Source organism: Serinus canaria, chromosome 2 (genome assembly GCF_022539315.1).
Source record: "Serinus canaria isolate serCan28SL12 chromosome 2, serCan2020, whole genome shotgun sequence".
Classification (NCBI taxonomy): domain Eukaryota; kingdom Metazoa; phylum Chordata; class Aves; order Passeriformes; family Fringillidae; genus Serinus; species Serinus canaria.
The window spans coordinates 21,259,522-21,275,181 of NC_066315.1; the positions used below are offsets into that span (position 1 = coordinate 21,259,522).

Here is a 15,660-nt window from a genome sequence, read left to right on the forward strand (position 1 = left end):
TTAATTCACAGTTTTCTTTGTTTATGTTTTATTTATGTGTTGCAACTTGCAACAATATTCCAGGGAATGCTTTAACTGCCACCTGGTTTGCAAAGCAGTTGGAAAGCCTGCAGCACTCTTTTAGAGTCTAGTCCTGAATTCTGCTTCTCAGTTCACCCATTTCCATTATGACTTTATGGAAGTCACAATATCTCTGTTTCCCATCTAGTATGTCATGGAGGCATTGTAGCATTCACCTCACCTAATTCTAATTAATGTGCCCAAATAACAAGCCCTTGAGGGCTCAGGTTTTTATAGTGATCATCATTCTGTTCTAAAACTAATGCAATCAGTCACTGGTAACAGTGGTTTAACGTGTTTTATACTGTTTGTATATTACAGAGTGTCTCACCCCCCAACAATTATTTTGCCACTTCACAACTGGGAACCCAAAGATGAACCTACAAAAGAAGAAGAAGTTGGTCCTTTAGTAGAACACATCTATGAGGTAAAAATTATGTATGTTTCCACAGGACCTCACGCTGCCCCCACTGAATTCCTGATGAATTTGGTTTATTGTCTTTATCTGGAGCTAGATAAAGCCACAAATGTAAATACTCTGACTTTAGCACATGACCCAAATTTAATCTGGGAATTCACAACCCCATTATCTGTTCATATGAGTGGAGGGGATATTAGTTTATGCTAGGAGTCTGTCTTAGATATTTAAGGGATTTATAAACATTTTGGGTGTTTGACAAGAATTAAAAACAGTGCTTAAAGTTCCTTATAATCAATGTCAAGTGTCTTCTCAATAGAAGCTGTACATGCTGTGCACTGGAAAAAATGTTTTCTTTGACATATAGCTAACTGAAAAATATAATGCAGACATACATGTAAAATATTCTGTTGAAAACAACTCTTAATGTTTGAAGTACACATATTTTTACCTTGTAGTTTTGTTGGTTTTTTCCTATGGATGATTTGTCAATTAAAAGAGTTCAGTTTAGAAAAAGGGCATTGAGTGAACTGCATGGAATAGAAGCCATCCTTAGCATCTGATGCCTTTATTCTAGAGGGTAAAACAGGGGCCTTCACATGTGGTTATAATTCACAAACTAGCACTCAAGGAAATATAAGCAACTGAGCTTAATCAGCAGTGTAAGATTGCAATTTGCAGGACATACTAAAGTATAGTGAATACAACTGTAAAATACAGATTATCATTTGTGAATTCCCCATCTTAACACATTACTCTAAACTGAAAAATACTTCAAATCATCCTGTCTCAAGCATTTGGGTTGTTTGTGAAACTGTATTTGTGACTTCAAATATATTAAAATAATTACAGTGATTATTACAGTTACTAAGGAAACCACTTAACATGGTTTATATCAGCAAAGCATCCAAAAGACCAAGCAATCTCCCAGAAGATGTAAGATTGAAAGAGCTTTTTATTTAGTTGTAACTAAAGGTCATCAGTCACAAAAATTCTGCAAATTTCAAAAAAAGGAGGTTCTCACATCTCTAGGAACTTTGCATAAAGGTCCATGATTTTCAGCTTGTTTAACTCTTCAAGCCCAGTGACAACACATGTCCAGACTCCTGATGTCATCAGTTATTTTCAAATTGTAAACTGATACAAGGAAACTATTTTAATAGCCTCGATTTCTAAACTTTTATTTTTTCTATCTTTGCTCATTTTCCCTAGAAAAAATAATGTTCTTTAGGAAAACTAGTTCCTTTACTTCTTTTGAGAAAATCTAGATTGAGAATGTTGAAAATATAGTTCTTAACCAAAGAAGCTAGTTTAAGTTCTGCTGTATCTTCTATTCTTGTGCCCTGAAATGTGATTCTTTTGGCTGCTATTTTCAAGTATGATCTGTTGCTGTTCATTGTTCATATTTCTATGGGGTTCATTTGCTAGTGTGTTTTGGGTTGGAATTTTTTTTATATAGTGTTTTAGAATTCAACACTTCATATTTAGGAAAAAAATGGGAAAGGTGATGGATTTAATAATCTTTAATACACACTCAGACAAAAAAACCTGTTCTCTCAGATTTGCCATTGACTTTGTGTCTAATGTGAAGAGGTTCTTCTATCTGCCATAGATTCTCCATCAATAAAGTGATATTAATAATCTGTAATAATCTTCCCTAAATACTCTATGGCTGTGTTCACTAAGAATTTGAAAATATCTGAGTGATGGTTGCAATCTTTTTTGTTGTTTTTACTGTCTTGGAAAGTACTGTTCATATTTCTTCAACAGCTGCACAATATAGGACCAAGTGCCATCAACCATACAGTTCTCCATGTTGGTTGGCCTCTGTCCAGTAGAGAAGAATTTCTTCTTTATATTCTTCACATTCAGACACATGGACCATTGCACTGTCAAACCAGCTCTCCTATTAATACAATGCAAATAAAGGTAAGTACTTTATTTCCGTCACTTTCTGCATTATGACTGGGGGGGTTTTTTTTGCCTGCATTTCACATGGAATGGAACTTTCTCATGAATGGAACTTTCTTGGGAATTTTTAACAGTCCAAGATAATTTTCCTGGGTAAGAAGCAAGATATAGCTAGCCTACAACATTTCTAAAGTAAATGCTTGGTTCATATTTGGTTTCTGTACTCAGTATGAGAAGGGTGTGCTCAGTCCCACTGTCAATGCTACCAGCAGAGATGTTACAAAGAGCTCTGTCTCAGTACCACCACTGAGGAACACCACATATCACTGGTCTCCAACTGGACATTAAGCCATTGACCACAGTTCCTTGAGTGTGATCACACAGCCCATTCATTATCCTCTGAGTGCTCTGTCAGATCCAGGTGTTTCCAGCACAGAGACCAGGATGTCATCTGGGACAGTGGCAGGTGCTTTGTCTATGTGCAAGTAGATGATATCAGTTGTTCTTGCCTTATCCACCAACACTGTGACCCCCACCATAGAAGGCCACCAAATCTGTCAGGCACAGTTTGCCTTTAGTGAAGTCATATTGGCTGTCACCAATCACCTCCTCATTTTCCACATGCCTTAGCATAGTTTCCAGGAAGACCTGCCCCATGATTGGGCTGGGCACAGAAGTGAGACTGACTGGTCTGTAGTTCTGCAGGTTTTCCTTTTTTACCCTTTTTAGAAATGGGGGTATGTTTCCCCTTTTCCAGTCAGTGAGAACTTCTCCAGACTGCCACAACTTTTCAGATATGGATAGTGGCTTTGCCAATTCACCTGCCAGTTCCCTAAAGTCCCATGGATGCATCTCATCAAGTCTCATGGACAAGTGCACCTTCAGATTCAGAGCAGGCAGTTCTTTATTCTCCCTTCTGTGATTTGGGCAGTGTGCCAGGAGCGTTAGCCAGTGAAGACTGAGGCAAGAAAGTCATTGAGTACCTCAGCCTTCTCAACATCCTGGGTAACCAGGTCTCCTATTTCCTTCTGGAGAGAACTTGTATTTTCCCCCTCCTTCCTTTGAGTATCCACAGAAGCTTTTCATATTGTTTTTAACATCCCTGGCTGCATTTAATTCTCTTAGGGCTTTAGCTTTCCTAACCCGATCCCTGGCTGCTTGGACAATTTCTTGTTTTAAGATCTGTATTTGTGATGGCAGATCCCCTCAAAAGAGCTTGGTTTGGCTCAAAGTCAGAAGATTAGGCAAAACACAGCTCTACATATTATCCCATCAAAAACAAGGTATCCAATTTATTAAGCATGACTGATTCCAGACATTTCTGGGGTAAACAACAACACTTCTCAAGTTTAAGCAGTAGTCTGTAAAACATCTTTCAGGGAGAGCTGCATTCCAAGTGCTGAAAATGCTCTACATCTTTTGCATACCAGAATGGGCATGAGTTTGGTATATTGGATGAAAGGGGAGACAACTTTCTAGTGATGAGGGGTGGTCACAACCTAAGGAGTTACAAGTCTTTAGCTTGAACAGACAGAACTACAATACATACTTAAAAAGAGTAAGGAAAAATTGATGTCTGCTAAATACAGTGTGGCCAGAGTTTTGTGTTTCACCCAGGAAACCAAAGAGGCGTTGGAATTCCACCCTTTTATTTAGTTTCTTTAGAGAAAGAAAAAGTAAATGAGTGATAGGAAACAGAAGGTAGAAAGTGTCTGTCCAGTTTATACCCAAAGCACAGCAAGATTGGAGACAGGGAATTTTTTCTGAATATCTTTTCTATCTAATTTTTTACCTCTTTTTCAGAAGTGGTGAGGAGGAAGAAGCTAAAGTGTTGCATTTTGTACTTGCAAGCCTAGTTCTCAAACTCACTGATCAGATCAGGTTGCAAGTACGTGAAAAGCAGTTCAGCATCCTCCCACCCTAGCCACTGTGTTCTGTTTAAGGTTGAATTAAGCTGTGTAGAATACTGCCACAATTCTTACTGACATTTTCAGGCAATGTATATTTTTTAATTTAATTTATTGTATTTTTTAAGAAGTTTGCTCTTTCTTCTCCTACTTGATAAAGATTGCAACTGTTACATAAAAAAGACTGAATTCTTGTGAAGCTTGTCAAAAATTTTCCTGTAATAATGGTCCATCTGTTATGGCTTTAGATGCACAGTTCTTATGGAAAGAAATTAAATATCCTTCCTTATTTCAGTTTTTCAAAGCATTGAACAGTATGAATATACAAGTCAGGTTTCAGATATGTAATGCTTATCTATTGCTTCAGATGGCAAGAGGAAACAGAGACAGACTTCTTCAAGTTTCATATAAACAACAGGATGCTTAGCTCAAATTTCCAAATAAGGCTAAGGAAGTTAAATGCCTGACTTCTCTGGGATATCCAAACTTAACTCTCTTAGGGCACTGAGGGGTTTCCCCTTTGAAATGACTCAGATTGTTCTGTTTCAATCAAAGCAGTACATTCCTCCCCACTGCTGAATTTCTTGTCTTGTAAAAATGTTTTATTTGAGCTTAATTATCTAGTCCACAAAGATAAGTCACACCTGTACACACATGGGAAGATTTTTGTTTAGGAACTTTTCTGTAGTTTATCTTTCTATGAAGACAGTGAGGGATGTGAAAGGATAATAAAATTATGAATCTTAAAAAAGGTGTAAAAATGAGCAAAAGTACTTATCAAGGATACAGAATGAATTCCAATGCAGAACTCGGAAGTCAGTACATGAGGACACTTCAGTCTGGAAAAGAGGTGACTCTGCACAAATATGATCCTCAAAATGAGTAGTGGCAGGAAGAGCGTGGGTGTGGATTGACTGTTCTCTGCCTCTTCCTGCACAGGAACTGGAACATCTAATGAAGTCTGGGGAGCCAGATTCAAAACAAGCAAAAGGAAATGATGGCTCATGGTGGCAGGTCTCAGGTGTCTGGAATTTGTAGCCAAAGGGAAGTAGTCAAGGTTAAAAGTTAACACGAGGAAAGTAAACAAATTCCCAAAAGAGAAGTCCAGTGAAGATAAGTAAATGAACACAAACTTCATATACAGATAAGAAAGTCCCTGATCTGAAAACATTGGGAAGCTGAAAGTTATTAGGAGAGTATTGTGTATGCATGCCCCATTCTTACTTCCTTCTTACTCTTCCTAAAGGCAGCTGTGATGAGATGAAGGCTCAGTTAGATTGCCTTCTGGACTGAGACAGTATTCCTGATGAGTTGGTTTTTTTATCCCAGACTGATGGCAAAAAGCATTTTTATGAAACCTGTCCCTGTAAAAACCACTGTGGTAGAATACACAGACACATGGTGCATTCTCAGTAGCTGAGCACTGCAGTACCACGAGTGAGGCATCTGTAAGGGAAGCAGTGAAATAAGAGCAAAAATCCACCACATGTAGTAGGTACATCCACCAACATGAGTGGCAGGAGCTAACCCCTTCCAGAGGCAGTCTGCTCACGCTGCAAAACTGTTAGTACTGTGTTTAGGGCTTGGGACAAAGTAATACCATCCAATGTATTGCTCTTGAATGGTCACCAACTGCTCTTGGGTAATTTTGTGTATAATCTAGTAATATAATATATTTATATTATATAACATATATCATATATATTGTATTTTATATATATAGAAAATATTAAAATAGGTGTAATGTAGTATAAATAATATAATGCATGTAACATAAAATAATGTGTAGAACCTTGTGTAAAAAAGTCCTCTTCCAGAACATTTCTGGTGGAGTTACACAATGCAGCAAAGGCTATTGCCTGGCTAGAAAATGGGAAACGTGGAATAGGGTATTGGAATGAGAAGGGGGGAACTGGAGAGGTCTGGAAACCTGCTCAAAGTAATAATGCTTAGGAGAAGAAAGCAGTACAGTTTTCCATGGTGGGGAACTGAGACAGTCCGCTGTAGTTAAAGGGAGGGAGTGATGCTCTAAGATAGTGTGCTGCATGGCATGTAAAATAGCTACAGAGATAGATTATACAGTTGAGCAATTGATAGATTATGCAGTTGTGGCCAGATAAAGAAGGATAAAATAACATTTAACCTGGACATCTAGGCCACTGGACAAATTCTGTTTTTAAATGGTTGCAGAACTCACATGTGTTTCTCTTAACTGCAGAGGGCTCTTTTCAAACCTTTGCTGTAACAATGCACTAGGATGCTAACACTCTAGGATCTATGCAAAAATAAAAATGTAAAGATGAAAATCCTTTTATATTCAAATGGATCTACATATATGTCCATTGTGATCATATATTGAGGGTTTCTTTGCAGGCATTTTACTATATTGTGGGTTTTTTTTAATTTGTCATCATTTAAGAAGTCTATATACTGGTGAAAGAATTCTGGAAGGAGAGTTTGCACGTTACCACACTGAGAGGGAGAGATTTACTAGCTACTTTCAGGTTCCCTTATTGCAAATAGACAATGCTAACTTCATGAAGCAACAGAAAAAAGGAAGAAAAGAGATTTTTTTTTTTTTCATGCGTTTTCATCTGTTAATGAATTATAATATCTTCCACTTTGTAGGGTGCTTTTGACTGAAGATCTCAGTGTTAAATGTTTATGTTCTATTTATGGCATTATAATTTTAATCAGAGAAATTACACCATACAGCATTACTGTCTGGAAGGTTTTGTGTGTTTAAAGCTATTCTCTTTCCTTTAATGCTACCACATTTATTACAATTACAAGCATTTTCTTTAGGAATTTAGGAATTTGTTAAAGATATTTTGTGTTCAGAGGTTAAAGGAACTGATAAGAAGGATCTGATGTAGCACTTTATAATCTGACGTCCTTAAGGAATAGCTTTGGCTATGTTTAGTTGAGTTCCTGTTGAGATCTTACTGTAAACTTCTATGTATATTTTATTGTGATTTTGCATGGTTGGATTGTCATGAATTAAAGTTTATCTCTACTTCTGTAGCAGTTGGCTCCAGGAGTTATTTGAGGCTTCATAAAAGAAGCCATAAATGCCCTGTGTAGAAATTAAAGACAAACTGCCAACAAAAAGTAGTTTTTAATTGGGGAACAAAAATCTGTAAATATAAAGCTGAAGAGAATACATTTTAATGTGAGATTAAAAATTAAGAAGCTGTTGCATTATACAAATTTGAGCTGTTACTAGAACAAATCTGTAACATATTTGTTATATGATCAAAAATTGTGTTGTTTGAAGTCAGATTTCCATTTTTTTCTAAAACTGGCACAATCATTTTATTTTATTAGGCAGATTCCGATCTGAACTAATGAATAAACTACTGTCCAACAATTCTGAATTTATCCTGTTATATATATCAGAATTTGCCCCTGAGAGTCTAACAAAATTAAGTAAAACAATGAAATTGACACCAGAAAAAGTGGAGAAAAATGTTGTCTACTGTAATTTCTATAACTGGGCAATATTTTACTGTGCTATTACTCATCATGCTCCTAGTTGAAGACAAAGTATTCTCATGATTGTGCTGTTCAATTGAAAAAACAGTGTTAATCCAAGCTTCAAGACCTCTGAGACAAGAACAAATCTGTTAGTCTCGTTGTATGTGTGTGTCATTACCATTCCCATTTCTCTCTTTGCAGTTTGCTGTTCCAGAAGACACTCCTGAACTTGCTGCTTTTTTATATAATTCCACAATTTCTCATTACATCAGGAGAAGGGATGTCGCAGTCGCAGAACCTCAGAGGAAAAACTCTGCAAGAATATTGGTGAGCTATCTAAAAGCTGTAGACTGGGAGTGTGCAGGGAAAGGTGAGACTCCTCACAGTGCCACAGACAAGGCAAATGGGACACATCACTGTAGTTTTAACAGTCCAGACAATGCTGGAGCAATAGCAATGCTGTCTCTCCTAGGAAAATAGTTCTGATTAGACAGTCTGGTACCTGAGTATTTGGACTTGGCTGTATTTTCAGAAGTTTTTTACCACTCCTGCATTAAAAGTGCCATCCTTAGCATCCTTCAGCCCTGTAGGTATCAGCTGCCTTTGCCTAAAGGCAATGTGTGACCACAGTGACCTTGAGATCAGGCAAGGGATTAACAGTCAGTGCTTTCCATCTATTTTTATGAACCTTGGGCAGACCTTCATGCTGTCCAGTCTCTTATTAAGCTGTTTACTGCAAACTCGTGCTTGAATTCCTTGACCTCGCTAGAATTTGGAAGCAAAGAATCTCACAAACTTACATATTCTGCACTAAGAGAATAATTATTGCTTCTGAAAGTTCATTTGGCAATTTTTATAACAGGAAGAAGATAGAATCTGAAAGTAATGAAAACTGTAATGTTATTAAGAACAAAATCACAGTTTAACCCATTTTAAGCAATAATCACTGTTGATTCCTGTGCCATTCTTTCATCAACCAAATACCCTAGGAAGAATCTGATTCCACTGGCTCTGAAGGAAAAATGGCAGGACTTTCAAAGACATGCCAGTCAATATCACAGAACACTTAATCCATTCTTCAGTGATATCTTAATTTTCAGTCATCTTTCTGAGTGACTAGGCTCATGGGCTGCCAACATAAAAATGACTGCAGCAACTGGAGATGGTTAACAAAGTTCTGAAGTATGCACTGTGTTTGCACCTTAAAATATGAAGCAGAGAATTTTCAGCTGCTTGATGTAGATGGATCAGACATTTAGTGGGGTACTCAGTAATATGAAATTGGCACTTTGATGAGCATTCTTCTAGTAAAATATGCTTTTGGTCAGCACTAATTAGGATAGGATTAGTCTTCCTATCCAGTGCTTACCACTGGATGTATAGGAAGACTTTTCCATTGGTTCAGTTAGAAGGTGTCCCAATACTAATGCCTTCAGCATTAGTTACTGCTGATGCACAATTTTTTTTTTTAATTTGACATATTGGAAGTATACATGGAAAATGAATGTTGCTCTGGAAAAGACTGATTGGCCAAAGATAATTCTTTGTTAAAAACTATAAATTTTCTTAGAAATTTTAAGTTATTTTCATCAAAGCATTTTCACAGAGAGACAAAATGTTCTGAGAACCTCTTATTCTGTTTATGCCGTTGATTAAATATTTGGTTTCTTTTCCATTAGTTCCAATGTTACATTGTTCTGAAAACCACTACAGGCTAAATGCATTACTAAGAAAAACAGAAATATGTGTTCAGGTCCTAAAATGTCAGCCAAAAATAGACTTTTTTGCATAGTAATGATTTGTTTTGCTAATGTGTGTTTTTGACCACTGTGATTAATGAAAACAAGTCTTCTCCTTCCTGCAAAATAAATAAATCTGTTTGGAGAATGTTTAAAGCCAAATAAACAGATACTTTAAAATATTCATTAAAAAAAAATTATAGTTGCAAGTTCCAGGATTTAAGGTTTCATTTTCAGATTTAGAAAGCAGCAATTAAGCATGCAGTTTATCCACCAATAAGATAGAGATTTGTGAGGAGAGCTGTCTATAAAGATACAGGATTCCTTAAGGGTGTTTTCAGGTCTGTTCCATGCATCATCATCTCGTTTCCTGAAGATTGGGTATTGGCAGTGCATTCTCACTCTCACTAGGGAATATACTTACTTTTGAAAACTTAGCTTTGCTTTTGAGGTCACAAGGCCTTCTGTCATGGGAGGGATTCTCTGTTTTGTTACAAAAATAGGAATCAATTAAAGCCTCAGCCTTCCCCTGAGTCAAACAAAACTTTTCAGATAAAACCCATTTGTATATACAATTTTTATTTTTTTTTCCACAAACATTTAATCATTTTTTATGAGATCATTTTTCCTTTTTATGCCCTAAACAACCACACAATTCCTGTGGTTACCCCATGAGACTCTGCTCATTCCCTTCAGTGGCTTCCAGTCAGCTTTTAACCTTTAGTGTGACATTCTTTTGGCAGACTTCAGGAGTATATAGTTTTGAGTTGCAGTGCTTGGCTTTTGCTTTCAGCCTTGTTTATGGGCCAGAATCACTGCTCATCAGGAATGGTTCATGGACAGTAAGCTTCAAGTAAAGCAACTAATGAATCTCAGCAAATGTTCTGGCTGCTATGATGTAAATATCAGCGGGAAAATGGGAGAGTTCAAAAAGGGGAAAGATTTAGCAATATAAATAAACACTTAATGCATAGAAAACAGGGGAAAAAAAGTGTTGAAATCATAAAAAGATTGATAGGTGAGGAAAAAGCACATGCTTCAAAGGATTGGTAAGTGCCTGGACATTTTAAGAGTTTTTCAGAGCAGACACTGTTGAAAATTATTACTTTTATTTTCTTTACTACAGGTAGGTGTTTGTATTCATTGGTGATTCAATAAGAATCTGCTTCTTGGTTTAGAATTATCACAATGATTAATGGGGTATCTCATATATATTCGATGAAATTACTGATTTCAAACTATTTAGGCCTTTAAAGAAAAGTTTATTAGTTTTCGCTTATTTATAGCATTTGGAAATTATTTTGTTTTCAAAGCATAAGTATGACTTCCCTTTATTTTTTGCTCAGAACTGTACAAATGTGAAGTGTGTCCTAATTTCATGCACTGTGGGACAGCTGGAAAGAGGAAAGAGTGCTGCACTAAAAATCAGGTCCCGGCTCTGGGCACAAACATTCCTGGAGGTAATGCACACAAACATCTCTTTCTATTTCTATACACATATTAAAAAGTATTTTATTTGAGCAGATATTTAAAAATAAAAATTATTACATTAAATGGGGCAAATGTAAATACTTCTTATTACCATTTTCTTTGAAGATAACATCTCAATGGTTCCTGTCCAGGTTTTTTGGATGCTCCCTACTTTTCTTTTTCTTGCTATCACTCCTTCTCAAATTTATGTCCTGAATCCTACTTGAAGATTCCAAGATTATTTTTATGTACCTTTTCTGGTTTTGTTTCTGCTTTCCTGGACTGACCCAAATGTTCTGCATTTATAACCTCTTTTCCAATTGAAGGTTTTTCTTGGAGCCAAACAGTGTATCATGTACACTATGTCCAGCTTAAAAATTTATTGTTAATAATTCTCTATTAATCTAAGGAAGAGTAGTATGCATCAAGCTTATATCATACATGACACTCATGTAGTGACAATCTGTCTTACTACTAAAAGGGGCAGTGTAGATGATGGAAAAAAACAAAACTTGTCTTTGCAAATTCTTGCATTTCCAACTTCTGCTCTCAGGATTATGTTCACACTGCATAAAGGGACCTGTTGGAGTTAGGGCAGAGGAGGGCCACAAAGATGACTGGAAGAATAAAACACTTCTCCTGTGAGGGAAGGCTGAGAGAGCTGGGGTTGTTCAGCCTGGAGAAGAGAAGGCTACAGGAAGAGCTTATAGCACCTTACAGTACCTAAAGGGGTCTTTGAGAAAGATGGGAGCAAATCTTTTAGCCAGGCATGTTGCAATAGAACAAGTGGTAATGATTTCCAACTACAAGAGGATCTATTTTGATTAGATACAAAAAATTAGTGTTACAAAATGAGGGTGGTGAAATGCTGGAACAGGTTGCCCAGAGAGGTGGCAGATGCTGCATGCCTGGAAATATTCAAGGTCAAATTGGAATCTGAGCAGCTTGGACTAATTGAAGATGTACAGGCTTATGGCAGATGACTTTTAAAGTTCCCTTCTAACCTAAATTATTATATGATTTTGTAATGCAGAGGGATTTTACTGTGAGCTGTTACCTCACAGCCGGCAGTGTGTCTGTATTTACTATGCAGTTGTCATACCTTTAACTCTGGAAAATACACTGAGAAATTGATAATTCCAATTGCTGTTATTAAGAAATACCTGCATCTCCTGTCTTCATCAAGCTGATTTATTATTGGCTTGTTTCTCAAAAAATTTAGAATTCCCCAGTCTTTCTATCTGGAAGGCAAGAACCTTTCCTGTGTTCCTCCAGCTGTGGGATAAGAATTCTTTATATGCAGGGTACCTCTTACCCTAGCAAGAGCAGAATTGAGGATTTTCAGTGTACAGCTTTAATTAAGCTCCACATGCCTTTGAAGTTAATTTCTCCTTTCCCTCAAATAAGAAAGTAGACAAAAGAAATACATCCTCACATGCTTTCCTGGAGAACTGAGAGCAGATAGGATAATATTTCCAGAAAGTTGAATGCCAGCTCAGCAGCTAACCAAATTCATAATGGGTGCAAACTTTTGGGAGGTCATTGGTCTCCCTTGGTGTACAGGACTATGGCAGTGGTGACTTGAAAGGATGACTTGAAAGGTTTTTCTACCTATCTGTCAGGAGGCCTGGTCAAATTCTGTGTTTCTTCTCCAAAAGCTGTTGTAGGACCACTGTGACCAAAGAGCACTTAAGTTCTGTCCCCTCTGCCTGGCCTTGCTTGAAGAATAGAGATTTCTGTCTCACTCAGTGACAAAGGACATCTTTTCAGATCCTAAGTGAGCTAATTCCTGATTTGCCAGTGCATTTTCTTTCTATGAAGAATCAGTCCCAAGAAACTTTCATATCCTTTCTTCAGTTCAATTAACACAAATAAATTCTTTCAAGAGGAAGCATATTTTAAAATTTTAGATATGTCTATGTACTCTAGACTGGATGTACCTCATTTAGGTTTGCTGAGGTCATCTGCTAGTGTAAAAAAAGGCTAGGTCTGTTTCAAATTTAAGCCCAAAAGCATGAGAACTTGGATGTCTCTTTGTCCCTTCAAATCTGGGAATTGGGATGGACATCATTTGGTGCAAGCTTTTGCAAAGGACAGAAAGCACCAGTGTGTAAGCATCTCTACAGCTATAGGAGAAACATATCTCTTGGGAAATAGAATGGGCATTTGATTCCATTTTTTCCCAATTCCATTAAGAGACTGCTGGACAAGCTCACACAGGCTATTCCCTGTTAAGTTCAGGTAAGAACTTCACTGCACTGGATCTCTGTTCCTAACACACAGAGACAGGCAGAGATATTATCCTTGACTGGAACAATGTGTGACAATTTTGAGCACTGCAGTGGGCAAGCAATAACACAGAGGATCTTCATCATTTTCTTCACCAAGGAAAAATTAAAGCTCCCTTAGCTACCTTCCTTACTGGGAACTGAGCCTGATGTATTCCAGATCCAGTGAAGTCTTTCTTCTCATCATTCTGCTGGTGAAATATAATTAACTCTGTAAGAGCCAAAAAAAAAGGTCTCATGAAAAAATCCTGTGCACAGATCTTTAGATGAAACTTCTAGGCTATTTACAGCTATTTCAGAGGAAATTAGCCTCATTAGGATTTTCCTAAGCCTAGTTTAGTATATGTCAATAAATATCTGTAAGAGATTAAAGTTAAACAAAATTAATGAGAAACAGTTTCTCTGAGTTTTTGGCTGTGACAGAAGATGTGTAACAATTGAAATAGAGTAGCTACAGAAGACACAAAATCTTTTTTTTTTAGATAACTTTTTTTTGGACTGACTTAGGTTCAGAACAAGCATAACTGCATGAAATTCAGTGGCATGTTTAATGCAGGAGCAGTGGAAGTCATTTTATGAAATGTTACTCATCTGAATGTTAGATGCCAAAGCTGGTTGCTATCTCTGTTGGCAGTGACAAGACAGAAAGGTATCTTCAGAGGATGCATTTTCCAGCTGATTTGAAACATCTTCTCTGTCTGATCTGGATGGGGAGAAGGGTCAAAGCCGGGCCCTGGGATATGGGTGTGTGCAAACACACCAGGCAATGTCAGTGCTGCAGTCCCTTTAGCTCCTCATTGCTCTTTGACAAATCCTGCTTGCTTTGCCTGCACCTCCCTTCTTTCAGTGAGCTCCAGGCAGAGATGGAATGTTACACCAGCTTGTGGGCAGGGACAAGGGTGAGCCATCCTGTAGATTCACTGGGTGGAAAGACCTCGTGGGAAGCACTCCTACCAGATTACTCCACTGGCCTTACATACCCTTGCTCTCAAACAAGACTTTTTATGGGCTGTGATTTTACCTTTTCCCTGTAAACATTTCTGTGTCCTTTGAATAGTAATTCGCAAGTCTTGTTAAGAATCAGAAAAACTCCACTCAAAGCAACAGAATTTTTTCCTAAGTAGAAAAAGGTAGTTCCAGAGAACTGTTGCATGCCCCCATTTATGTCTAATTAGCTGCCAGAATAACGTGATCCCTATTTCACATGCAAACTTGGAGACAGTAACCAGTGCCCTAGGGTCTGGTTGTCTTCCTTCCACTCATCTCAAAACAGTTCCCTTTTTCACAGCCCCTTTTAAAATTAACAGTTACACAGCCATCACCATAAAAGACTGTAGAACATAATTAGTTTCCTAAAAAGGACACAATCTGCTCTTAGTAAGTCTGCAACCGTTGTTAACTAGGCTGAAATCTGCAGATTCAAACTGAGGATTAAACTGCAGTTAAAATAATCAGGATGAGATTACTGTGAACCAGGAAGGACTTTTTAAGGGCCAGACTGAACCCCACTGTCATGCTTTTGTAAAGAAACTTAGGGTAAAAGCCTGTAGAGAAGCATTGCAGTTCATGTAAAAGTTAATGTAAAAGTTTTCATATGCCAAAGAAATCAGAATAATGGTGACATGCAACATTCCTCAACTGTGTATAATCTAAATGAAGACATGATGATTTGCAGAAGAAATTGTTTGTGCTCATTAAAGCCGAGAACACAGTTTCAGGATGTTTTTTCTTCTTATGGATATGCTAATGCAAACCTGAGAAGGATTTTATTGGAAGTGATTGATTTATGCTAGGATGAAATAATTAATGTTTTTCATCGAGGTTATATGGGCAAACATGTGTGTTTTGTTGCCACAAAAGACCTGTCATGTATTGAGTGACTCCTTCCTCTTCCACTTAGTTTAACTGACAACAGCTGACCCTTTGTCTCTTGACAGTTGTAACCTGTAACCTTAAAACCCAAACTCCCATAACAAATAACAGTTAAGTGACGTGCAGTGATTAGACATGTTTGAATAAATAAAGCAGTCCAAATTTCCCAAGCAGCCAACAAAGATAGAGACAGACATTGTGCAAAGGCCAAGAAGAATCACATACTTTTTTGGAGTAACTTCAAAGTCTGGCTGTAAATATGAACTCTCTAGTAAAGCTGACTTTTGGATTCAGACTTGCTGATGGGGCAAATAGCCTGATTTGTTCAAAACAGAAACAACCTTACATGGTTATGTTACGTTGTGTTCTCATGGGGCTCCCTTATGTCCCCATTTGTCTGATCATATTTCTGAGTCATCTGAGGGAGACCCAAGGGGATCTAGTCCAGTTTCTTTGCATGGATGGGTACTTTTTAGTATAAGAGTCAGAGCTGTCTAGCAAAACATCTGTTTTGAAAA

At 37.3% G+C, this 15,660-nt stretch overlaps 1 protein-coding gene across 1 annotated transcript in view; it reads left to right on the plus strand.

The window, feature by feature from the left end:
* ITGA8 (integrin subunit alpha 8) overlaps positions 1-15,660 on the plus strand; it is a 110,353-nt gene that overhangs the window by 75,489 nt on the left and 19,204 nt on the right. Inside the window, exons 24-27 of the mRNA XM_018909752.3 lie at positions 382-487; positions 2,249-2,407; positions 7,975-8,100; positions 10,859-10,972. Coding sequence (XP_018765297.2) covers positions 382-487; positions 2,249-2,407; positions 7,975-8,100; positions 10,859-10,972 — 505 coding nt within the window. The remainder of the gene's footprint in view (positions 1-381; positions 488-2,248; positions 2,408-7,974; positions 8,101-10,858; positions 10,973-15,660) is intronic.